General features: G+C 32.9%; 2 protein-coding genes across 8 annotated transcripts in view; one reads left to right on the top strand and one right to left on the bottom strand.

Moving 5' to 3' along the window:
* LOC117111185 (calretinin-like) overlaps positions 1-12,034 on the top strand; it is a 35,206-nt gene extending 23,172 nt beyond the window's left edge. Inside the window, exons 5-13 of one of the 6 annotated variants that reach the window (XM_033254064.1) lie at positions 1,715-1,771; positions 2,129-2,206; positions 2,846-2,901; positions 3,463-3,502; positions 5,882-5,899; positions 6,544-6,567; positions 7,538-7,594; positions 8,472-8,543; positions 10,756-12,034. In XM_033254064.1, coding sequence (XP_033109955.1) covers positions 1,715-1,771; positions 2,129-2,206; positions 2,846-2,901; positions 3,463-3,502; positions 5,882-5,899; positions 6,544-6,567; positions 7,538-7,594; positions 8,472-8,543; positions 10,756-10,887 — 534 coding nt within the window. In that variant the 3' untranslated portion in view covers positions 10,888-12,034. Of the gene's footprint in view, positions 1-1,714; positions 1,772-2,128; positions 2,207-2,845; positions 2,902-3,462; positions 3,503-5,881; positions 5,900-6,543; positions 6,568-7,537; positions 7,595-8,471; positions 8,544-9,988 lie in introns of all 6 variants that reach the window. The other 5 variants (XM_033254065.1, XM_033254066.1, XM_033254067.1 and 2 more) reach the window with 5 other exon arrangements.
* A 1,984-nt stretch (positions 12,035-14,018) lies between these two features.
* LOC117111244 (valacyclovir hydrolase-like) lies at positions 14,019-21,186 on the bottom strand. Of its 2 annotated transcripts, none has more exons than XM_033254152.1 (6): positions 21,007-21,186; positions 19,857-19,966; positions 18,878-19,047; positions 17,187-17,340; positions 16,169-16,424; positions 14,019-15,013 (listed from the first exon to the last, which is right to left on the bottom strand). In XM_033254152.1, the coding sequence occupies exons 1-6, from the start codon at positions 21,129-21,131 to the stop codon at positions 14,923-14,925; spliced, it is 906 nt and encodes a 301-aa protein (XP_033110043.1). In that variant the 5' UTR covers positions 21,132-21,186; the 3' UTR covers positions 14,019-14,922. The 2 variants fall into 2 exon arrangements, with proteins under 2 accessions (XP_033110043.1, XP_033110044.1); XM_033254153.1 differs by having other exon boundaries at positions 21,048-21,159.
* Between the last annotated feature and the right edge of the window lie 492 nt (positions 21,187-21,678).

The following is a 21,678-nucleotide window of genomic DNA, read 5'->3' as shown; positions in this document are numbered from 1 at the left end:
CAAAATATATAATAATAAATACTGAATCAATCTATTCTAAAGTATAGAGTACTAAGCAGGAATACACCGAGTTTATCATCACCCACGCAATCACATCTCTGTCTTCAGTAAATCTCGGATTTGCATATCCAGCGCCCTCACAATACCGAATGCGTAAACGAATATGCGTTAGTACCAGTAAAACATACACTGGTTTTTAAAAAGTATTGGTAGTCAACATAAAATATTAATACTCACATATAAATTAAATATTCCGCTGCAAATAGTACGGAACTGTATATGTAAAACTAATATAGGCCTACACAATCTACAATATGTGTTATACAAATATATAATAGTATATAAAGCGAACAAAAGAAACTGGTGAAAGTATTTTCGTGGCCGGATAGATTGAATCTAATCCTGATTACTGGGTTTTAATGAAATACTTTAGATAAGTTTTAAAGTAAGCTCCGGAGGAAAAAAAAATGTGGATATGTTGTACAACTCATTATTCTAAGACACAAAACAAAAACCATATTTGACGAAACTCGGTAACGGTTAATAAGATACAGATTTTGGAATATTTAAAAACTGGGGGTAAAAGGTGGAAAAACGGTTCTACCCCCTTAGCATTTTAACATAGTCAATTTGAATGGGCCTATATCAGTTACGGCAAAGGGATACATGGATACCTGTATATTAATTCTGGAAATAGCAAAAAATGATTGCATCCAAAGCCTAAATATAGAATCATCGCAGTTCTTCAATTGTTTTCAGAACATATGGTTCAAACTAGAATTTAATTTATACTATTATCAATACAAGCCTATGCATATAGTGAATTATTATGTAATTGCATACATTATAGGTATATGTTACAGTAACATGTATACAGCAAACTAAAGCCCAATATAATGGGCGAGACAAAATATTGCTTAAATCCGTAGCTAAGAAGTTTGACGCAAGTTCAAAGGAAACGTCCGAATACAAAATAAACCGTTAACTCATTAATTGAGGCAGTGTTTACATTGGCATGTGTTTTGAGTGGAAATAGCATTAGAAACATGTGTTCAATTCGATGATTAATATTGTGGAAAAAAACAACACACATCACGTCTTTCTTCTATTTCATATAAAAGTAAAAGCAAGAATATAATACTCTTTGGTAAAAGTATATAAAAATAACAGGATAGAGTTAATAAAAGGCTTGCCAGTAAGCCAGTAACTTATTCAGAATGGGAGATATCCGTCATATACGGAGTTAATATCACTACAATATTGATTTTTTACATGTAATAATGATAATGAAGATATATATAATATGAAAGAATTTAGAATAAAAGACGTACTCTACGGTGATTTGGTTCCCACTTTTCTACAGCCTCCTATCGGTTTCTATGGGAACCTTTCATTTTAAACTACTATAATTTACTATAACTTACAATTTTATCATAAGACTATTGTAAATTATATTTTATATTATGAGAAAACGAATAAAGTTCATTTTATGTTATGGTAAGTGGAGCAATGAAGTACGGTTGGTAGTATTCTATAGCCCAACTATTCCTCGCTCTGGAACCTAACTATTTCTAAATTCCATCACTGTTATATGAAATTTATGTAAATGATTAGGTTAATTGTATATTTGTTTTGTAATTCAATTCGGTTAATAGCATATGATGGCTACGGCAGAAAATTTAATCTCGAATCTTGTATCTCTACTCCTTTGCAGACATGGCGAAAATACGATACTGACAAAAGCGGCTACATCGAATCTCAAGAACTAAGCGTAAGTTAAAACATACAATTATTTGAACTTTAATTGATTTGAAAACTAGAATACAATTGAAACTAATGTATTTTTTATCCAAATCTTGTTAATACACGTTGGTAAGCCGATGGGCCTAGAGTGTATGACGAATTATTTGAAAAATATTAAAATACAGTTACACCAAGAGAATTGTCCTATTTAATTGCAAACTCCTTTAGACAAAGAGTTTGGAATCGTCTATAACGTAAAATTAATAATCCACGGTATGAATTTCCCTAAAAGTAGACTCCAAATACAATTCAAATAGTTTAGGCCTACTAAACATTTAAAATTAGTGGGGTTTTTTTTCTTTTTGTTTCTTGTAAACATTTATAGAAATTTCTAGAGGACGCACTTAAAAAATGTGGCAAAGAAATAACTCCAGATAAATTGCAAGAATATACACAAACAATGGTGAGTATTTTTTTTTTAACTTTTTACTAATCAATTTATTTTTTAATATGTTAGATGTGATTGTAGTAAATGAGTTGTAAATAAGTTGTATAAAATCGTTTAAAGAATCAGTCATCATTAATCACAAATCCCTAAGACAATCAAGTTAACTAGATTGTACTTGATATACAACGATAATGAAGACCTGATATTTATCACATGATGGGGAATTTCAACATTGACATATTACCTTTATACGATCCCTATTTATTGATTTCAGTTTGGAAACTTTGACACTGAATTGTACTTTGTAATCGGAGTTGGATTACGGAAAACTAATCAGACAGAAATATTCAATTATGTTTGCACTTTGTCTTTCTTACAGTAATTAATAAATAATAAGTAGTTTTCGCCGCACGACGTTAACCTTAACGGATGACGTCATAATTTATTCATCTTGAGTTGCGGAGTACGTTAATTTCAGGATTTTACGTGCTCGACGTACGTTAATTACGGGTTTGCGCATGCGTATTTTGATTTGTTTACTAAAGGGGCGAAGCTATCGCGTTGCATGTTGGGTACTAACGTTAAAGTCAAGGTTAACGTCGTGAGGCGAAAATTACCTAATGAACTGTTTTATTTTCTTTCTCTAACCGACAGCTATCTTTGTATGACTCAAACAATGACGGGAAGTTGGAACTCAAAGAAATGGCAAAGTACGAACACTTTTCTGTAACTACCAATAGGGAGCTTTCGATTGCAAGAGGACGGTAGGACGTAGAACGAAATGACGTCACTAAAAGTCATCTGCGCATGCGAGAACGTTAAGGTCACCTCGTCGAGTAGATTCTGGAACACAATTTGGCCAAATCTACGTATACAGAGAGCGTAGGACGCCAGGTAGGACGGTCACGCCTGAGTGATTCCGTTCTCGCGTTGCGTCGTTGCGCGCACAAATCGAATCGAAAGCTCCCTAATGTTCGTCTGTATTGCATTTTTATACCACCTTTATACAAGGTGACCCTTCCAGCTCATCCGAGAATATTTAGGGACCCTTTAAAAGAATTGAAATAAAGCGATGCATTATCTACGTCTCTATGAGGAGCTCAATGAGTGGAAATATCGTTATTCTAATTGTGTAGCTTTCTATTTTATTATTATTATTATTATTATTATTATTATTATTATTATTATTATTATTATTATTATTTATTATTATTATCATTTATTATCATCATGTTGACGTAATGTCACATTGTTTTCTTTTAAATTCATAGATTGCTACCTGTAAAGGAAAACTTCTTGAAGCGTTTTGAGGTATGATTATCTGTTAAAAATGTCACATGACCAAATTCATCATTGCACATAGCTTAAAACACTGCATATCTGCAACTAAGGAAGTCTTAAATAATTTAATAACTATGATTTGCGTGTCATGGACACGTTCTTCATAAACGCTACTTGCTAGAGAGCATATTTGAAGTTGCATCGAAAAAATAATCACTCGTGTGAACTTCACTTTGGAATGATTGAAAATCTGTGTCTGCATGCATTCAATATCAATCTTAGTATCTTCAGGAATATATTTCCCATCAGGTGTTTAGGAGACCCATGTGTCAATGTTCCAGGATATAAACAGACCTTTATACGACTATCGTTATTGAAACTGTTGAAGCCCATCTTCTTAGAATATCATCCGTCATTTTTATAACAATTCTCACAAATAGTAATGACAAATAATGTCAATCAATACAAAGTAGTTATGAAGATTGCATCTGACATTTGTCTATAAAATATGCATCAGGAATTCAGATAATACAAATAAAATAAATTTTTGGGTAGCAATTTGTTTATATTAATATTTCATATTAATATTGCCTATTTACGTAGTTCACAAGACTATTATGGTTTTACTGTTATCATGTTCATCAACTAACATCAATTGCTGTCGTTCATGATAGTGAAAATATATAAATAATAACGAATTTGAGGAATAAGAAGGGCATATTACTGAAATCAAAGCTTGTGGGCCGCAACAGTTAAATATATAAATAAATAAATAAATAAATAAATGTAACAAAATCGACAATGTTATGATATTGTTCATATTCGTTCATGATAGTGAAAATATATAAATATAATGAATTTGAGGAATAAGAAGGGCATATTACTGAAACCAAAGCTTGTGGGCCGCAAAAGAAAGATAAATAAATAAATAAATATATAAATAAATATATAAATAAATAAATAAATAAATAAATAAATAAATAAATAAATAAATAAATAAATAAATAAATAAATAAATAAATAAATAAATAAATAAATAAATAAATAAATAAATAAATAAATAAATAAATAAATAAATAAATAAATAAATAAATAAATAAATAAATAAATAAATAAATAAATAAATAAATAAATAAATAAATAAATAAATAAATAAATAAATAAATAAATAAATAAATAAATAAATAAATAAATAAATAAATAAATAAATAAATAAATAAATAAATAAATAAATAAATAAATAAATAAATAAATAAATAAATAAATAAATAAATAAATAAATAAATAAATAAATAAATAAATAAATAAATAAATAAATAAATAAATAAATAAATAAATAAATAAATAAATAAATAAATAAATAAATATAAAGGCTGTATTTGCTCTGTCTCTTATACACATCTAGATGTGTATAAGAGACAGCCCATCAGGTGTTTAGGAGACCCATGTGTCAATGTTCCAGGATATAAACAGACCTTTATACGACTATCGTTTTTGAAACTGTTGAAGCCCATCTTCTTAGAATATCATCCGTCATTTTTATAAATAAATAAATAAATGTAACAAAATCGACAATATTAAACAGTTAACAGGGGATAAATCTGGTCAAGTCACATACTATTAGTACTATTTTTCTGCCTCAGAGTGATTGGTGTGTGGTAGGGAGGGTTATGCTGAACTATGTATTTTTTTCGCGGCCTGTAATACTGTAAATGATTTGTGTCACGCATCCCTCTTCATCAAAGTATTGTTACACTTAGGATGCTTTATAAACTGAGTCTCATTATGAGGCTTAGAAAATGGAGTTGTTTGGGTTTTTTAAGTGGTGAACAAAATCCTCGTAGAACTTGAACCCATCACTCCCTGGACTTTAAGGCAAGCACCCACTAGCAACTACAGCTTCACTTCTCTGGGGTGTTCATGCATGTTCATCAGAAAGCATTGCAGCTATGCGTGATATAACTACGATTGGTTTATTATTAGGCTTAATAAAAATCCAACTAAAACACTGCTGCATGTACGGAAATTGCTTACATCAGCAATTGTCAGCTTTTGTAGTCATTGCTTGAAATTATTTCGTACAGTGAATAAATGTCAACCTAGGTCAAATTGTGGTTGCTATGCCAACGTTAATGCATGGAACATATGTAAATAGGTAGGAAACTGGAAAAAATGGGTGAATATCTAAATATCAGCTTAATGCAAAATGAAGTAATATCATTTGTATTATAAATGATCCTCAACAATACAAAAAATAAAGTGGTAACCTATAGATTAATGTAATTTATTATTATAATAATAAATTAAACGCGAATGATAAAATGTATGTCAATCTTTTCAATGACATGCCCAAATTAACTAATATTACTGAAATTTGTAAAAAGATAAATATCTCCTTTTTGTCTATAGACAAAATGTGCAAAATCGGTAAGTAATCTGTAAACTTGTTTTTGTAAATTCGGAATCCCTCTAGCGGTTGCACTATGACATGGGCACGTGCATGTTCAAGGCCATGTATCAACAAAATGGCGTCAGCATGGGCAAAGGTCAAATGATCAAGTAGATACATATTTCGATTTTTATATTCATGTATTTTGTGAAAGAATGCTCTCTGCAGATTCAACTGTGTTTGATATACATACATATGTAGGCCTACAAAATAATATAAATAACATTTATCCATTTCTCAATATTGCTTCAAGATCGTCAAACCAAGTTCAATGATAGGTCTATACTATTATTAACGCGAAGTTATTTTTAAAAATAAATAAAATAATAAATAATAGAAAATCTAAAAGAATATGCAAACTAACTACAAAATTACGCATTTTCAATAGGAATTAATCATGTATGTATCATATATCAAACACTTTATAATATAACAAAGTTATAACGCAATGAATCGACTGATGTTGGAGATTTATTCCAAAGGGCACTTTTTCTACTACAAAGCATGTCTATTTTTATTATTTAGTTTTATTAAGAGAAACGTATGATTTGATTGTTTTCGCGCAAAAACTAATATACTACTTCTCTCCAACACCCTTTGTCGTCTGCATTCTTTCTGTCAGGGACCTCTTATGCCGAGCAAAGACGTGAGTATGGCATGCGTGAAAGAGGAAATGTTTTACACCGATTCCAGCTATTGCTATTTCTTTTCATTTGGACTGAAATTATTCATAATTTTTTATCCATCCAAATCTTAAGCATGATACGTTTTATGCCATATCTTATAAAGGCTGTATTTGCTTTAGCATGGTCATTTTTTTCAGCATGTTTTTTTCTATAATTTATTTTTCCACATGATTATGGAATATATTTAGCGCTTTTTAAAATAGCGCCATCGTGCTGCTGCCCAAATATTAGCATGACTTTAGTGTCTGTTGATAGTTCGACCTTAATGGTACAAATATTATGGAAGTTGATGGCAAATTGGAATAGAAAGAGTTAATGCTTGAATTTTATGAAGCTGTAGATGACGTCTTCACCACCACCGCCGTTAGTTTATAGTGTTCGTAAGATGCATTTTCTAATGGTGTTTATTTGGCTGTGATTATCCCGTAATAGACTCAGTACTATTAGAAGAAGCATTCTAGTATGTAGGCATTCGTATATACAAATAACTCTAAATTACTGTATTTATTACTACCATCAATATTACTATTATTATTTTTAAACAGCCAATTACTATGTATTACAAAATTCACTAGAATTTCAGTTTGCATAAATATACAAAAATAATAATTTTATCTGTGGATGATTTCTAATTTAGGCCTTAATTCCTAATATAACGTTAATATTCATATAATAAAAACAATGTTTGACTTCTAAAGCCATATCAACCGACAGAGGCCTATTCAAAATGTTTAAACAGTTTAATTCACATATTTATCTGCTGTCCGGTATTATAAATTCCATGTTTTCACTATATAACTTTACAAGCAGTCATCCTGTATATTACTTCATTCAGTGGCGTATTTTTATGTCACCATTTAAAGCTAGTTATATCAACCAACCATAACAGACCTATAAAAATAACAATACTATTTTTTTCTATATTTATAGGGACACAAGACTCTTAGCAAGGCAGATTTCGAAAGAGTATTTAACCACTACGATCGGGTATGTAAACTTAATGAACATACAGTACGATACCAATTTCCCGCAGCCTGCGGTTAATTATACGCTATCGTTATGTTTTACTGCCAGTCTCAACAGAAAATATTTGATCGACTTTAATAATGGTGATGGTGGTGATCCTGATGATGATAATTATTATTATGATGATAACGAAGACGACGATGATGATAATGATGGTGGTGATGGCAGTGATGCTGCTGATAATAGTGATGACGATAGATTTGGTTTTTTTTTTTTTGGGAGGGGGGTTGTTTTTTTGTTTCATTGTGCGCAAACTGCACATACACAGCTTATTTCAATTACGGCATAATATAAATACTGTATTAACAATACTATGGAAAAATATAAGACCGTAATAAAGGTCTAAACAAGAGAAACCCAATTTCTTGTCATGTTTGAAGAATAAAATAAACTTAAAATGCTCCATTAACGAATAATTATTGTAATAACCTGCCTCTGTGCACTTTACATTATTACCCACGGCCCTTGGATCAAAAATCCCCTCATGGGGATCATTGTGCTATAAGAAGCTAGAATTTGTATTTGATGCTAGCAGACCCACTTACACTCCTGGGTGGAGAAGCAACTTGGATAATGTTGCCTGAAGACGCAAGTGAAATATTCTTTATGACTCAAACTTCTACAAGGTTAAGAGCTCGAACCACAATCGCCCTCCAAACTAAAGCATTGTTAAATTGTCTAAAACAACCATACATCATAAAAGTTTAATCAAACTTGTCTGTTGTGTCTGAAAGATAATTATTTGATAGTATGACCTAGCTGTAGGATGGAACCAGAAATAAGCTTAATTCAAATATGTACAGACATACGTGGTTGATTGAAAATGTTTGTTTGTTAGGATGGCAACGGTATGATCGAAGGCGACGAACTGAAAGGATTCCTGAAGGATCTTATGGAACATGAAGATGATGTAAGTTGATAACAATTAAACAATTATCAATTATGATCTATCACTAATGTGTTATGGCAAAGGGTATTTATCTATATTAATTACAGTACGGTGTATTATTTCAGTAGAAAGAGTTAATGAAGAAATTCTTTCAAATGATATATCCAAATTATAAAAAAAAACAATACTGAACTAATAAGTATACTAAAGGGCATATTAACATAATTTTACAGGCCTACTTAAGACACTGGCAAGTCAAGTACTGTATTGATTGTTTTGTCATTGTCAAATTTATGCATTACCTTATTGACCAGCAAATACGAAGTTAATGTTTTGAAAGCGTTTGGCGTATTGTTAAACGTCATCAAAGCAATGTTGTAAAATTGTTATAGTTACCGTATGTCAGCTAAAAGGTCTCGTGCAAACTGAGCAACTAACATATTATGTATATTACATTCAATATATGTCATAAATAAACGTACCACCGTGGTTCAATCTTGCATAATTACGTACTTTATCTATGGGCCATTTATATTTGGGAAAGTGTGTAATTATGTTACCGTATGCCGACGATATGTGCAATAATAATATCTGTGGCTATTGCTTTATTTATGCTCAGTAAATTTGCCCATGTTTAACATATGCTTGAGTATATATTTTGTTTTGACTTTATATTCCGTTTGTATTGTTACTTCTACCTGCATATCCTTTTCTCTTTGCCATCACAGATTACACCTTTCAGCGTTGAGTTCGTTTTTCTTTGAATTTGGTTTCCGTTTCAATTTTCTTTTGCTCCTCGTTTTACAAGACACCTAGATATAAGTTACTATCTAGAAAACCCAATCTGACACTTGTTTGTTTTTTGTTTTTTTTTTCTGATGTCTTCATCTGAGTCAACATCTTTCGTTCTTCTTTACAAAATTCTTGACATTCTTTCTTAAAAAATATTCTGAGTTCAGTTCTGATCGCCCAGTGGTAAGCACCAGTTAGTATTCATCCTCTTCTTCTCAAAGCCTCCCTCAAAGTTATCCACTTTATCTTCACAAACACACTTCCATAAATGAATGACGCCATTCAAAATATCTGCTGGTAAAATAGTCTTCCTGGAGCATAAAAGGGTACCTGGTGGGGTTGCCTGCTCCTGAGCTGATTACCAGCAGCAACACTTAAGCATGTGGACCCAATGAAAAGGGAAAATAACTACGCTTTATAACCTCAAGGAAGAGGCGCATTATAAACGCCTATACCAGTATCAGTACTAGTTCCAAAGTTGTTCAGTTTTAAATTTCCACAGAGCTTACAAAACATTTTTATTTCATTCCTTGCACACATCAAACTCTGTGCACATTGATTGAATTTAGTGGTGATCCCTTTTCTGTTTTGAATCAAACACGGGTGTTCTAAAGGGCATAAATGCTTGCTCAAAAGCGACACTTCGTTCTTGAATCTGTTCTCTATATTCTCAGGACATCGACATGCAAGGTCTTGAGGAAAACACAAAAGCATTGCTGGACATCTGCGACGTCAATCGGGATGGCAAAATTCAGAAAGAAGAGCTTATGTTGGTCTTGTGTTCCTAATATGTTTGTGAAAAAGGGAACAGTGACTCGTTCAGTACAGTATATGTTTGTGTTCTACTAACACTTAATGTTTCTATGCTTATTCTTATTTGTATAATGGGATAGTATTGGTCGTATAATATACAAACATAAAGGGAAATTCTTACCATATATAGGCCTATGTACATATATGGTTACTTCTTGACAATTTCTAATGGGATTTTTGTGAGTACTATAAGCGTTGATCATGCTTAATAATATTAGCATTGTGATTGTAAGAAAGTTTTTGATTACATTAATCTAGCCCGCCAAGATATTTTCCACCTTGAAAGATGCATCCTCGTATATGTAGTGATTTCAGTTATTTAGAATGATACTTTTTCTTAATAAAGTTGTATGATTGCAAAGAAATTAATATATATTATAGTTCTTTTCTAATAATATTTGATGATTTTCATTTGTTTTTGATATTGAGAAAAAGTTATTTTATTGAATTTAGATTGTTAAGTATATTCTAGCAATTATTCATTTTTAATTATGTAGTAATGTAAACATTATACTTATGCAGTAAGATTAATGGAATAAAAGTTCTGGTAGGCCTACTCCAAGATGACAATGAACAAAATCCCCACAGTCCATTAAATACAATAAAATTTCTGTTGTGTATAACGCAGGCTAAGTCAAAAAAATACAGCGATGAAGACCTGGAAGAGATGTGCCAAATTTTGATGAAACATCTAGACTTAGACGGAGACGGTACCTTAGACTTGGTCGAACTGAAGATGTTGTTCTGCCCACTCGGTTAAGCGTGTAATATTTTAGTTAATATGATGAGCTGGAATTTAGTCAAATTTCGAACAGGTATTGTCAATCTCAAGATGAGGCACCGACTCAAAACCGCCCAATGTACAGCTCTTCTTACACAGAAGTGGGTATACATCAGGACACCAATGCTAAGGAAATTTCACTTGATTCCCAGCTCAATTTTAACTGAAACGGTCTGTAGGTATTTAGTTGTATCTTTTGGTGACACAGTATTCGTAGTAGTATCAATAAGGTAAAAGGTTAAATCACACAGTAGACTGGTAAAATTAAGTGGAAGATACAATGTCATTGGGATTTACATACTTTTTTCGAATTTCAAAAACTGCATCTTAAAATTTGATATTTTAGGCTTTACCGCTTCTGAGTTTTACACTGTTTTGAGTATTTCGATATAATATGTTTCTCAAGTTTTTAATTCCCACTTTTTTGTATTTTCATGTATCAAAGTTAGATAGACAATTATTCATAATTATACGTGTTGTTATAAAAATTCAAGATAATTATATCTAAATTATTTGATCAAATATTGATCTAACAACATAAACAAGGCCACTAATGTGCAATACCGCTATATCTTAATTCGTTTTGTCTATATAAATGCTTTATCTAATTACAAGGCTAGTTGCACAAAAGAATTAAGACATGCAAATAATGAATGTACCCTTCATACTTGGTGTTTTTGTATACGAAATTGTATCTATGCGTAAGTGCTTAGCATTCTGGAACATGTACTACTTCGACTTAACCACAAACAACATTACTATATAGTATTAGTAGGAAATACCTCGTTAATCACTGCAGTATTACCACCATCAACAATTATACACAACAGAAATGTGAGACAATTCACAATGTAAAGAGCATACAGATAAACGAAATCAGACAATTCACAGAATTCATTAAAAAAAAAACAATGCTTACCTAATTTGAATGTAGATATATACATTAGTGCATTTTATATAAAACTTTAGCTACTATGTTAACATAAATAAGAATTATGTAATTAGTATTTGAAAATATATCGTACTTATAATTCACGAGGGAACAATGGACTAAACGACTGTTAATTAATGGCAAGGTGTCACCAGATTTGCGTTAAAAACGCATAAAAATAAATGTTGACTCGAACTCATTGCATTCTATTTCAACTTTTTATCGGGATTAAGAAATTATCTTTGTGAATATTTATCAAATACTGAACAAATTTATTACTGGTATATTCTGTAATGTAGACCTCTAAGACCACCAGGAAAGAAATTTAACCGGGAATAGAATACCGGTAATGGATTGTACCAATTCAATCCTACCTCTAAAATGGAATTCACAAATTCTGTCATCGAAATTATAAGGAAAAACTTGTTTTCAGATGTACAGTCGCTGAGTAGTAAAACTGGTGACACTTAAGCTCGGCACTCACTGCGCCCGACGGTCATCGGCCGACGCGATTCTATGAAGAACGCAACGCCACGACGCGCGTGCGACGGATCGTTTTTAATGACGATCCGTTCAGACAGCCACCGACAAACAGCGTCGCATCGTCAAGGCTCACAGGAAGCAGAGTTGAATTTGTCATACGATGCAGTGAGTGCCCGGCTAATGGCCCTGTCACACCTTCACGATTTAGTCAGCGTATGCCAAACGTATCAAAATTTCTCTAAAACGCTGGCATACTGTGAACTACCGATGCTTTTTTCAACTCTGGGCGCATTCATAGCGTATTCATAATGTATTGGACGTATAAACAAAGTATTAGTAACTTATATAGAACGTTTTGATTACAATATAGAAAACTTACACGAATGAATGCTTAGCGTGTTGCCGGCGTTCACAACTTATGCCCAGTGATAGTCTACCTTATGCACAGCGCGCGGCAGCGTATTGCCGATAAATCACGTGACGTAGCCTATAAAAAGACTGCCGCTCGTCGATTGAAATCATAACCGCACTAGACATCGCAGTATCAACATGACCATATTGACATCACCCCATTTTAATATACCCATTCCCCTAAACGCTGCCAATACGCCATTATATAAATACTTGACTTTAGAGAGCAGCTTAGCACAGACGGCTCAACAGGTGGTAGCGCTGAACCATGGAGATCTCTAGGTCCCCGGTTCAATTCCCATCGCTGCTCTCCTTGTATTTCAGCTGGAGGGCTGAAATGCAGGTTGCGATAGCGCACCATCTTTCGGATGAGACATTTAAGCTGTTGTTCCTGTGTGCATTGTGGCCCAGGTGCATGTTAAAAAACGCAAATCGCCACGTCACCAGAAGGCCTCACCATTTTTTGAGAATTTCGTGGGTTATCCTGGTTGTTTACATACATCCATCCAATACTCCACTATATAAATATGAAGTTCAAACACGTTACGATTTTAACACTGAAAATGTCTGTTCAGTGAATCAGGGCAAAAATATCCAAAAGTGCCTTAATGATATGATTAATACAGTAATTGAAGTCCATGCGAATTGGCTTGGGGTAACTGATTGGTCAAACTATCATTGTGACGAAAGTATCTGGCCACGGTTTCAACCCACTTGGAACTTTAGAAAATTCTTAACAACAAGGAATGACATTTGCTATATTTGTTCAATGCTTGACAATGCCATCATGTGTTTTGATGGTAATGTTAACAGTAACGATCAAGTAGACATCATCGATTTTTCAAAGATTTATTTCTAGGAAAAAAAAAAAAATTGTAATGAGATCATTAATTTTTCTTCTTCACATACTTGAAGCATGTGACATAGAAATTAAGGTGTTATGTTTCAAGTTAAACAAAACTGGAGGGTTTAATTTCGACCTGTTGCAAGCCAGATTCACCTATACTAGTAGAAAGATAGTATAAAACTGCAAGAGGTCCGACTCTCAGGGTTTCGTTGGAATCTCTAAAAAAGTACTACTACGAACCAGAGGGCGTCCTTCGAAAAAACGTAAACGAAGTTCGTAAATAGGGCGCCTCCATTCGCGTGGTAGTATTTTTTTTAACTTTTCATTGCGCGCATACAAAATCACTGCTGTCGGACTGTTGCAATAAGTTGCAAACCTATTATAATTAATAACTAGTTGCTTGGTAAAAGTGTCACATTACAGTCAACAGCTGATACAATTCCTTGTATATTCTTTTAGTTTATTCATAACCAACAAAGATAACAATTTCCAATCAAAGTGATTGGTAGACTATTAAATTTTATTTGACAAAAACATGTGACATGCCTAAATATGGTCATGATGACATCACTTGATGACCATATATAGGCACATCACGAATATAAACTGGCATACAACAGCTTAAGCCTCATAATGAGAATTAAATGAGAATTAGATTGTGTAGAGCCTCTTGTTTATGAGTATCTTAATTTCCATCCTGTAATTGGTTATTCACTTGCTGTTGGATGTGTAGGCAATGAAAGAAAATATGTTGGCATTCCTTACATAAATGTTATCTCTTGTGTGCTAATCCTATGCACCTTCCCATGTAAAGATGTAGCAGGCAACACTTACATAGAACTCACTAAGGAAAATTTGGCAACATTTTCCACAAGTTTACAACAAACAAGATCTGGTAATCCTGAAAGCTCTGATGAGGGCAGTATAATAGAGGCGGTAGAGTATAATATTGGCCCTAAGGGCCGCCCATACAAAAAACGTATATTAATCTATCAGCCGAGTGTTTCTAGGGACTACCATACAAAAAAGATCTATTAATCAATCAGTCGAGTGTTTCTAGAGCTCCTCATCGGAGCTAAAAAATAAAGAAAACAAGTTATTTTAAAATATTGTTGAGTTATTTATTAGTTTATTCCTTTTTCTTTAAACTATTGTAGATAAGTCTCGCGGGAGGAACAAATTTTACTTAACAAGCTTTGCTTCAGTGTTCCTCTCACCACACTGTATAATGTAATGTAATGTTTTTGCATATCAAATGAGTGAATAAAATAATTGAATAATATATTTTAAAAAAATGTTTTACAAGTGACCACATAATGTTGCTTTTATTGATTATAGAGTCTTACTTTCGCAAGAAGACATCCACATGTTTGTTGAATTCCTTCGCATATCGCAGATGGATGTTATGCTTTCCATCCAGAAAGTTAATTAACCTAAAGAAAAGTAAAAAAAAAAAAAATCAAAGATGCCTTTTATATATAGACTACGAAAATATATGTATATATACAATATACATTTTCACTCACAACAGAATAACTAAGATTGTCAAAAGCTAAAGAATATTTATCTTGAACATGCATTGTTTACAAACAATATACAGTAATTTGTTTTTGAGAATCAGCATGACAAAAATACTTCAATAAAACAGTACTGCATGCTAATGGACATAGCACATTTGGTCAAAACTAGTAGAAATCGCTAGTAGAAATATAACCATTGAGATATTTAGTTTTATTATGCAAAGGTAATCTCCATGTGTGAAATGCTGGTCAGGCTTGGAGAAAACATTTTTTGTTTTTCCAACAATAAAAAGTTATCTTTATAAAATCATAAAATGAAATGCCTCTAGCACCAAAAGATCATCTTTGCACTATACAGTACACTCGAACCCAACAGTAGTTGTCTGGCAAAGGTAATGCATAAGGGAAAGTCTACATTCTCAAAGCTTTCATCCTGCAGCTTTCAAGCAATGAAATGAAAAATTCTATATGTGGCAAATAACGTTTTCTCTTTCTTTAAGGACCTGTTTCTACTGGAAAGAAAAAAATTGATAAAAAAAAAATCGCTTTTTCGAAAAGCTTTTTCTTTTTGCAGTACAAACGGGTCCAATTTCAAAAAGCGATTAAAAAAAGTGAATAAAACATGCAATGGATAACGTGTTTGAACGGCAAATAACCGATTTTGGCTGAGCACCTTTTAGCTGCAACACAAAAAGCGATTATCAGGTGAAATGTGACCTCCAGGTCAAACCATTGCTAAGCTAGATCGTACCAGGCACGAATACTCTAATTCAGTGAGACAACCAAATTGTTATGTTAATTATGAATATTTCTATTTAATTTCTAAGAATATTTAAGTAAAATTGAAATATCTATGCTAATAACATGTATTATCCTGTAGCTAAAGAATGAAACACCAACTCAATCTAACATTAAAAATAATCTATGGGACATTGCATGAGTGAATGAAGAAATGAATGATAAACGAATTATAAATAAAAGAATGAATGCACATGCATTGACCAGGAGTGGATACCGTCCAAGGTCTGTTTCTCCTTGAAAAGCAGGCGCCCCATAACATATTCTTACCTTGAGCCCATAATGTTCTGTTGAAGAAATCCTGGATGTATTTTTGGTACCATGGGATCTTTTTCTCCATGCAATATCAAAGTGGGGCATCGTATCTTACGCACTTGTTTGCTACAAAGGTCTCCTTTGTTCTCAGTGTATATATTTGTTATACCTTCGACCCATCCAAGCCAGGTCTGTTGGAAATACTCCTCACCATACATGTCTATCATTGGCTGCTTCATCCTCTGGCTCCAGTCATTAATGTTTTTAGTTTCTGCAAATACAAATTAAAGCTTTTTTTTAATCTTTCTGTTTTTTCTTTATTTTATTGATTTATTAAAAAAATTAAACGAAATCACAACCTTATGGCTGAATTGCACGATATTTACAATAAAAAAGTTGAATCAACAAAATTACAGGAAAAAAGTTTTTACAATATGGTAAGGAATCAATTATATAAATAGCACTAATGAGAATTGTATATTGTAATTTTAAATGTTATATATTTCTCTAGCACGTTATGTAATACTTCGTCTCAATATGAAACAAGGAATGGTCAACTTGTGAAGAAAAACAATCAATGGAGTCTCAATCAATCTTAAAACAACTGACCAATCAGAACGGGGCCAATATCACTCACATGTCCCAATCATGTAAATCGGGTTTTTTTTTATATTTCATATCTTTATTATGCTTGTATGTTTCATAGTTTTTATCAATTTGTATTGTATTTTTATATATGTGAGGGCCCCAAATGATCAGCTTTGTTGGATGGGCTATCTCTCCTTAAATATGTTTTAAATAGATAAAGAAACACACAATTTTCCGTCCAATATGCTGTCGCTTTGATGGAATAATTATAAAACAAGGAAGCCTTACATTGATGGATGATAAATCAACCAAAACCATACAACCTACTAACATGTCTTAAACACACACCTCAGTTTTCCATAAGGTTATTATGTTTGTTTAACTATCCATACATAGCCACGCTTAAAACTAGTATCTAAAAATAAATAACTATAAATTAACTCACTGTCATACATATCCAAGTCTTCTTGTGCTACAAATGCATTTGCACCCCAGATGACTAATTTTCTCATATTTTGCGGATGTTGAGATGCTAGCTTCAGAGCAGCAATACCACCATCACTCCAGCCAAGCACTGAGAATGTTTCATACCCCAATGCCTACAAACAGATCATACAAATCCAATGTTAATTCTGTTATTATGTGTTAAAATGAGCAAAACAAACATACAAACAATAAATAGTTCTATAACATTATTCTTTTTGGTTGATACTTAAATCAACCATTATTATTGGCTTTTTGGTTTTTGTTATTCTCTGATTTTGGGCACTTTGTATCCTATATCAAATACTAAATGTATGACCCTTACCATTAAACATACGGTAGCAAGCTTTTGGAAAGATTAATATAAAAAGAAATATAGTTATGAATGGAAGAGAATTAAATAAATAAATAGCTGAAAGGTTGCATTGCTTGTTTGAAAACACTTTATTATGTTTGTCTCTCTCTGGTAGGAGGTGAATAAGTTGGGATGCAATATTTACTGAAACCAATCATCTTCAACACTTTATAAAGCGGATAAAAAGTGGCAGAAGTGACTGTCGCTAATTTTATACTGAGAAACTAGCATATTAAAGAATGCGGCCGTATTGTATACTATAGTACAGAGAATCTATAATACATTTACTCATAACTTTGGTAATAGTTAAGTCGATTCCAGTAAATGACCCATCATTTTAAAGCCTACAATTTAAGGAATAAGAATAATAAAGTCAATTTCAATTTTTTCGTCACTGTTGCTGGTTTTGGGAGGGCAAGCCTCTTTTGGAAGATACAGGTGTGTACATAAATGATTATTACTATTATTACTGATATTTTAGTGAATTACAGAAACAAGGCTGTACAGTGTATAGCCTGATTCTGCACAATGGTGGATCACGAAATTCAGAATTTACCAACAGGGGTTCAAAACATGGGGCTGCTTATCAACAAGAGCACGCACATATTCGCTCGTGAACATAGCGTGTGCGTACAGTCCTTTGATCTTTACTGTGGTATCGACAATCTGATACTAGTTGAGAGTATAGCCGTCAATTATTAGTCTATGCATGCCATATGTTTTTTGGTGTTAGTTACTATTTTATGATTTTTGGGTACTTCACAATGTCTATTACATCTGATTTCCTTTGACCACAAGCTTGTTTAGTGCTTCTATAAACAACAAATGATTTGTGAAAATCAACCAACAAAATGAAAAGTTATAGCAAATGAAAAAAAAATGTTAATGGAAAAATTCATTAACCACTGCACGACACATGATTACCATGGCAACTGACACGTTTGGGTAATTCATCACACGTTGACGGTTAATTATAATTTGGTTGCTATGGTTTTTGTGACGATTAGGGTGTAAGGGTGCTTGACGCATAGAATGTCGATGCCTAGTTATACCCTTTGTTGGTCCCGAATTAATACCCAATGCAAGAGGAGAGATCTTACGGCTTAGGATGGTATAACTTGTGCTTTTAGGCTGCAATACTAGGAAATATAACAACAACATAGACACATTTGCAAAAGAATACCTTTAGCTTAATGACCTCAAGTGGAATATGCGGGTTGGGGAGATGCTCTTGGGGGTGTTTGTCGAAGAAGAAGGAAAAAAAATTCTAAAGGCTGTTCTCTCATTTATTAACAGACCTGCATCAAACTGTTTGCATCATCAGCATCTCTTTGGTAGAATTCCAATGGGAAGGTTCGGTCGGGTGGTCTTGACTTTCCATACCCTCGTGGATCCCAGCCTATGACTGTGTAAGTATCAGCATCAAATCCCCCCATCAGCTGAGGACCAAAATCTGTTGTCGCTGACCCTAATATCAATAAAATAAAATTATGATTTGTATCAGTTGTTTTGCAATGGTGATGAAATATTCCTAAAAAAATTTATAGTGAAAAAAAAAACACAATCATATAAATTTGATTAAATTATTCACATTGTTGGATTTATTCGGTGTAAACACCAAGAATAGCCCATGAAAGTCTAGAAGAAGACTTATTTCCAGTGGGGTCCTTCTGGTGGTGATTGGGCAGTACACCGGGAGACAATCCCCTACTCTTTTCTGAAGAGTGTACTGCATTCTTTCACATGCACATGGGCCATAAATGCACACGGGACCAACGGCTTAAACGTCTCAATTGAAAGACGGTGCGCTATTGTAACTTGTATTTCAGTCCTCCAGCTGAAACTCAAGGAGAGGCAGCGATGGGAATGAACCAGCAATATAGAGATCTCCACGGTTTAGCGCACACATAGTAGCTACTACCAGATTAACCGACTGAGCTAAGTTGCTCACTCTTTTAATATTATTATCAATTTTTATTAAATCCAAGTTCATATAACACAACAATTTGCATAAAGCAATATATAAAATTGAATTGAAATATAAAATTTTATTTAAAAAAAAAACTTGACACAGTGTAGACCCGACTGAATAAAGCTGTCCAGACTACATAATTTTATTTAAGACAAAAACATGTGATATGCCCAAATATGGTAATGATGACATCACATTATGACCATAATATAAGCATATAATGACTATATATGAACATACAACAGTTTTTTGTAAAAAAAAAAAGTCGGGAAGGGCTAAATAATAGATATGTTGTAAAATCTTACCAAGGGCTCCAGGCATGAGCAATATCGGATGATCTCCCCGTCCCACTTTCATATAATGTAAATTAACACCACTGACATCCATGTAGCCAGATGATAGGTTAGGTGAAGCACTACACAAGAAAAGAAATAGCAACCCAATAACTCATTTACATTGAGTAAAACCCTGTACAGCACTACCAAATTTTATTTGACAAAAACATGTGACATGCCCAAATATGGTCATGATGTGCTGCCATTATGACCATATATAGGCACACCATTACTATATATGGGAATACAACTGTTTTTGTCAAATAAAATTTTATTGTCAAGACAGAGCTTAAGAATTGAAATTCATTTTATGAATATTTCTTTTTATAGAAGCATTCCTCTTCAGCAGCAAAACACTAAACAAAAAGGTCAAAAAAGTCAAAAGAAAGAAAAAGAAACAAAGAGAAAAAAAGAAAGTCACAAGGGGAGAAAAAAAAGTGAATTGGCTATTTATGCTTAGCCTTTGAAAATTACTTTAGATTAGAAAGCAAGGCCTAGCTAGCATAAAACAAGACCTAGATAGCAGAAATTAGGCCCAGGCTAATAGTACTCTCAATGGCCTGGATCTTTTTAATTTTTATTTTGAACTTACTTGAAGTGCCTCTTCTTCCATCTATCTTGGGGTGGCTTTGGGTCAGAGGGGCTTTCAGTCCTTGGTATTAAACCCAATGATTATTTGATTACTGATTTGCAGGTGTTTATTGAACTTGCATTGATAGTAGCAGTGGTCGGGAGATTGTTCCAGTCTTTTATTACTCTTTGACTAAATGTATATTTTCTTCAGTTGATCCTTATATGTTTTTTTTTTATTTTTTTTTTTATAGTTTTAGTGAGTCCTCTACTCTAGTTGTTTTATAATAATCTTACACACTTATTATAGTGACTTAATAGATAGGTAGGCCTATTTCTAATTAACAGAGGATACTCATTAGTCCCTCAAAGAATTGATGTCCTAGGGCCTAGGACTACCTAGCCTCGCCCCTACCTAGCCTAGGCCTAGGTTTACAGCGAATTAAGTGGTACTACTAGTACTGTCAAACAATAATTAAGCCTAGCCTAGGGTAGGCTAGGCCTAGACTCTTACAGTAGCTCTAGGCCTAGTAGTAGTAGTACGCCTAACCTTATTGAGTAATTTTGAATCCATGGGTTGGAAATGCATACTCTTGCACAGCTTATATTATGTCGTGAACAACTTTGCAATGATTTGCCGGAACGAAATAATATTCTAATAACTTTGTGAAACATCTTTTCTTCAAAAAGTTCACGTTATTTACTAATGCGTGACAAAATCTAACCTTTGACATCAATCCAAACAATAATAGTATGGAACGCCAATGGAATCGCGTTACCCTAATGTAGTTATAACCAAAGAGTATAATAACAGCTCTTTGTTATAACGTATGTTTCAGACCTGATTTTATGGTTGATCGTGGTTGATCAATTAAAGGTGTCAGTGTGACCAGTGATGCAAATCAAATTATTCCGAGGCTGATGGGAAATTATGCTAAATTATGCCAAATGGTGAATTTCGAATAAGCACCCCACCCCCAAATGTTAAATTTCGAATAAGCACCCCCAAAATGTTCAATTTCGAATAAGCGCAAAAATGCAAACTAAACTATTTTTAATACTATTTTTTCTTCAGTGAGAATTTAATTAATTGTTGTTATAACCCGGATCTCTGTGCTTTGTTGGCATACTGTGTAGGCTATTTCCAATGAAGGGTGATTTATTTAGTATTGCAATTGTATACACAAACATTTAAAAAATACTTCCTCAAATAACTACCCCT

The sequence above is a fragment of the Anneissia japonica genome, unplaced genomic scaffold (assembly GCF_011630105.1).
Source record: "Anneissia japonica isolate Jap-2015-1 unplaced genomic scaffold, ASM1163010v1 scaffold288008_len1385354_cov213, whole genome shotgun sequence".
NCBI lineage: Eukaryota > Metazoa > Echinodermata > Crinoidea > Comatulida > Comatulidae > Anneissia > Anneissia japonica.
This window is presented reverse-complemented; position numbering and strand designations above follow the sequence as displayed.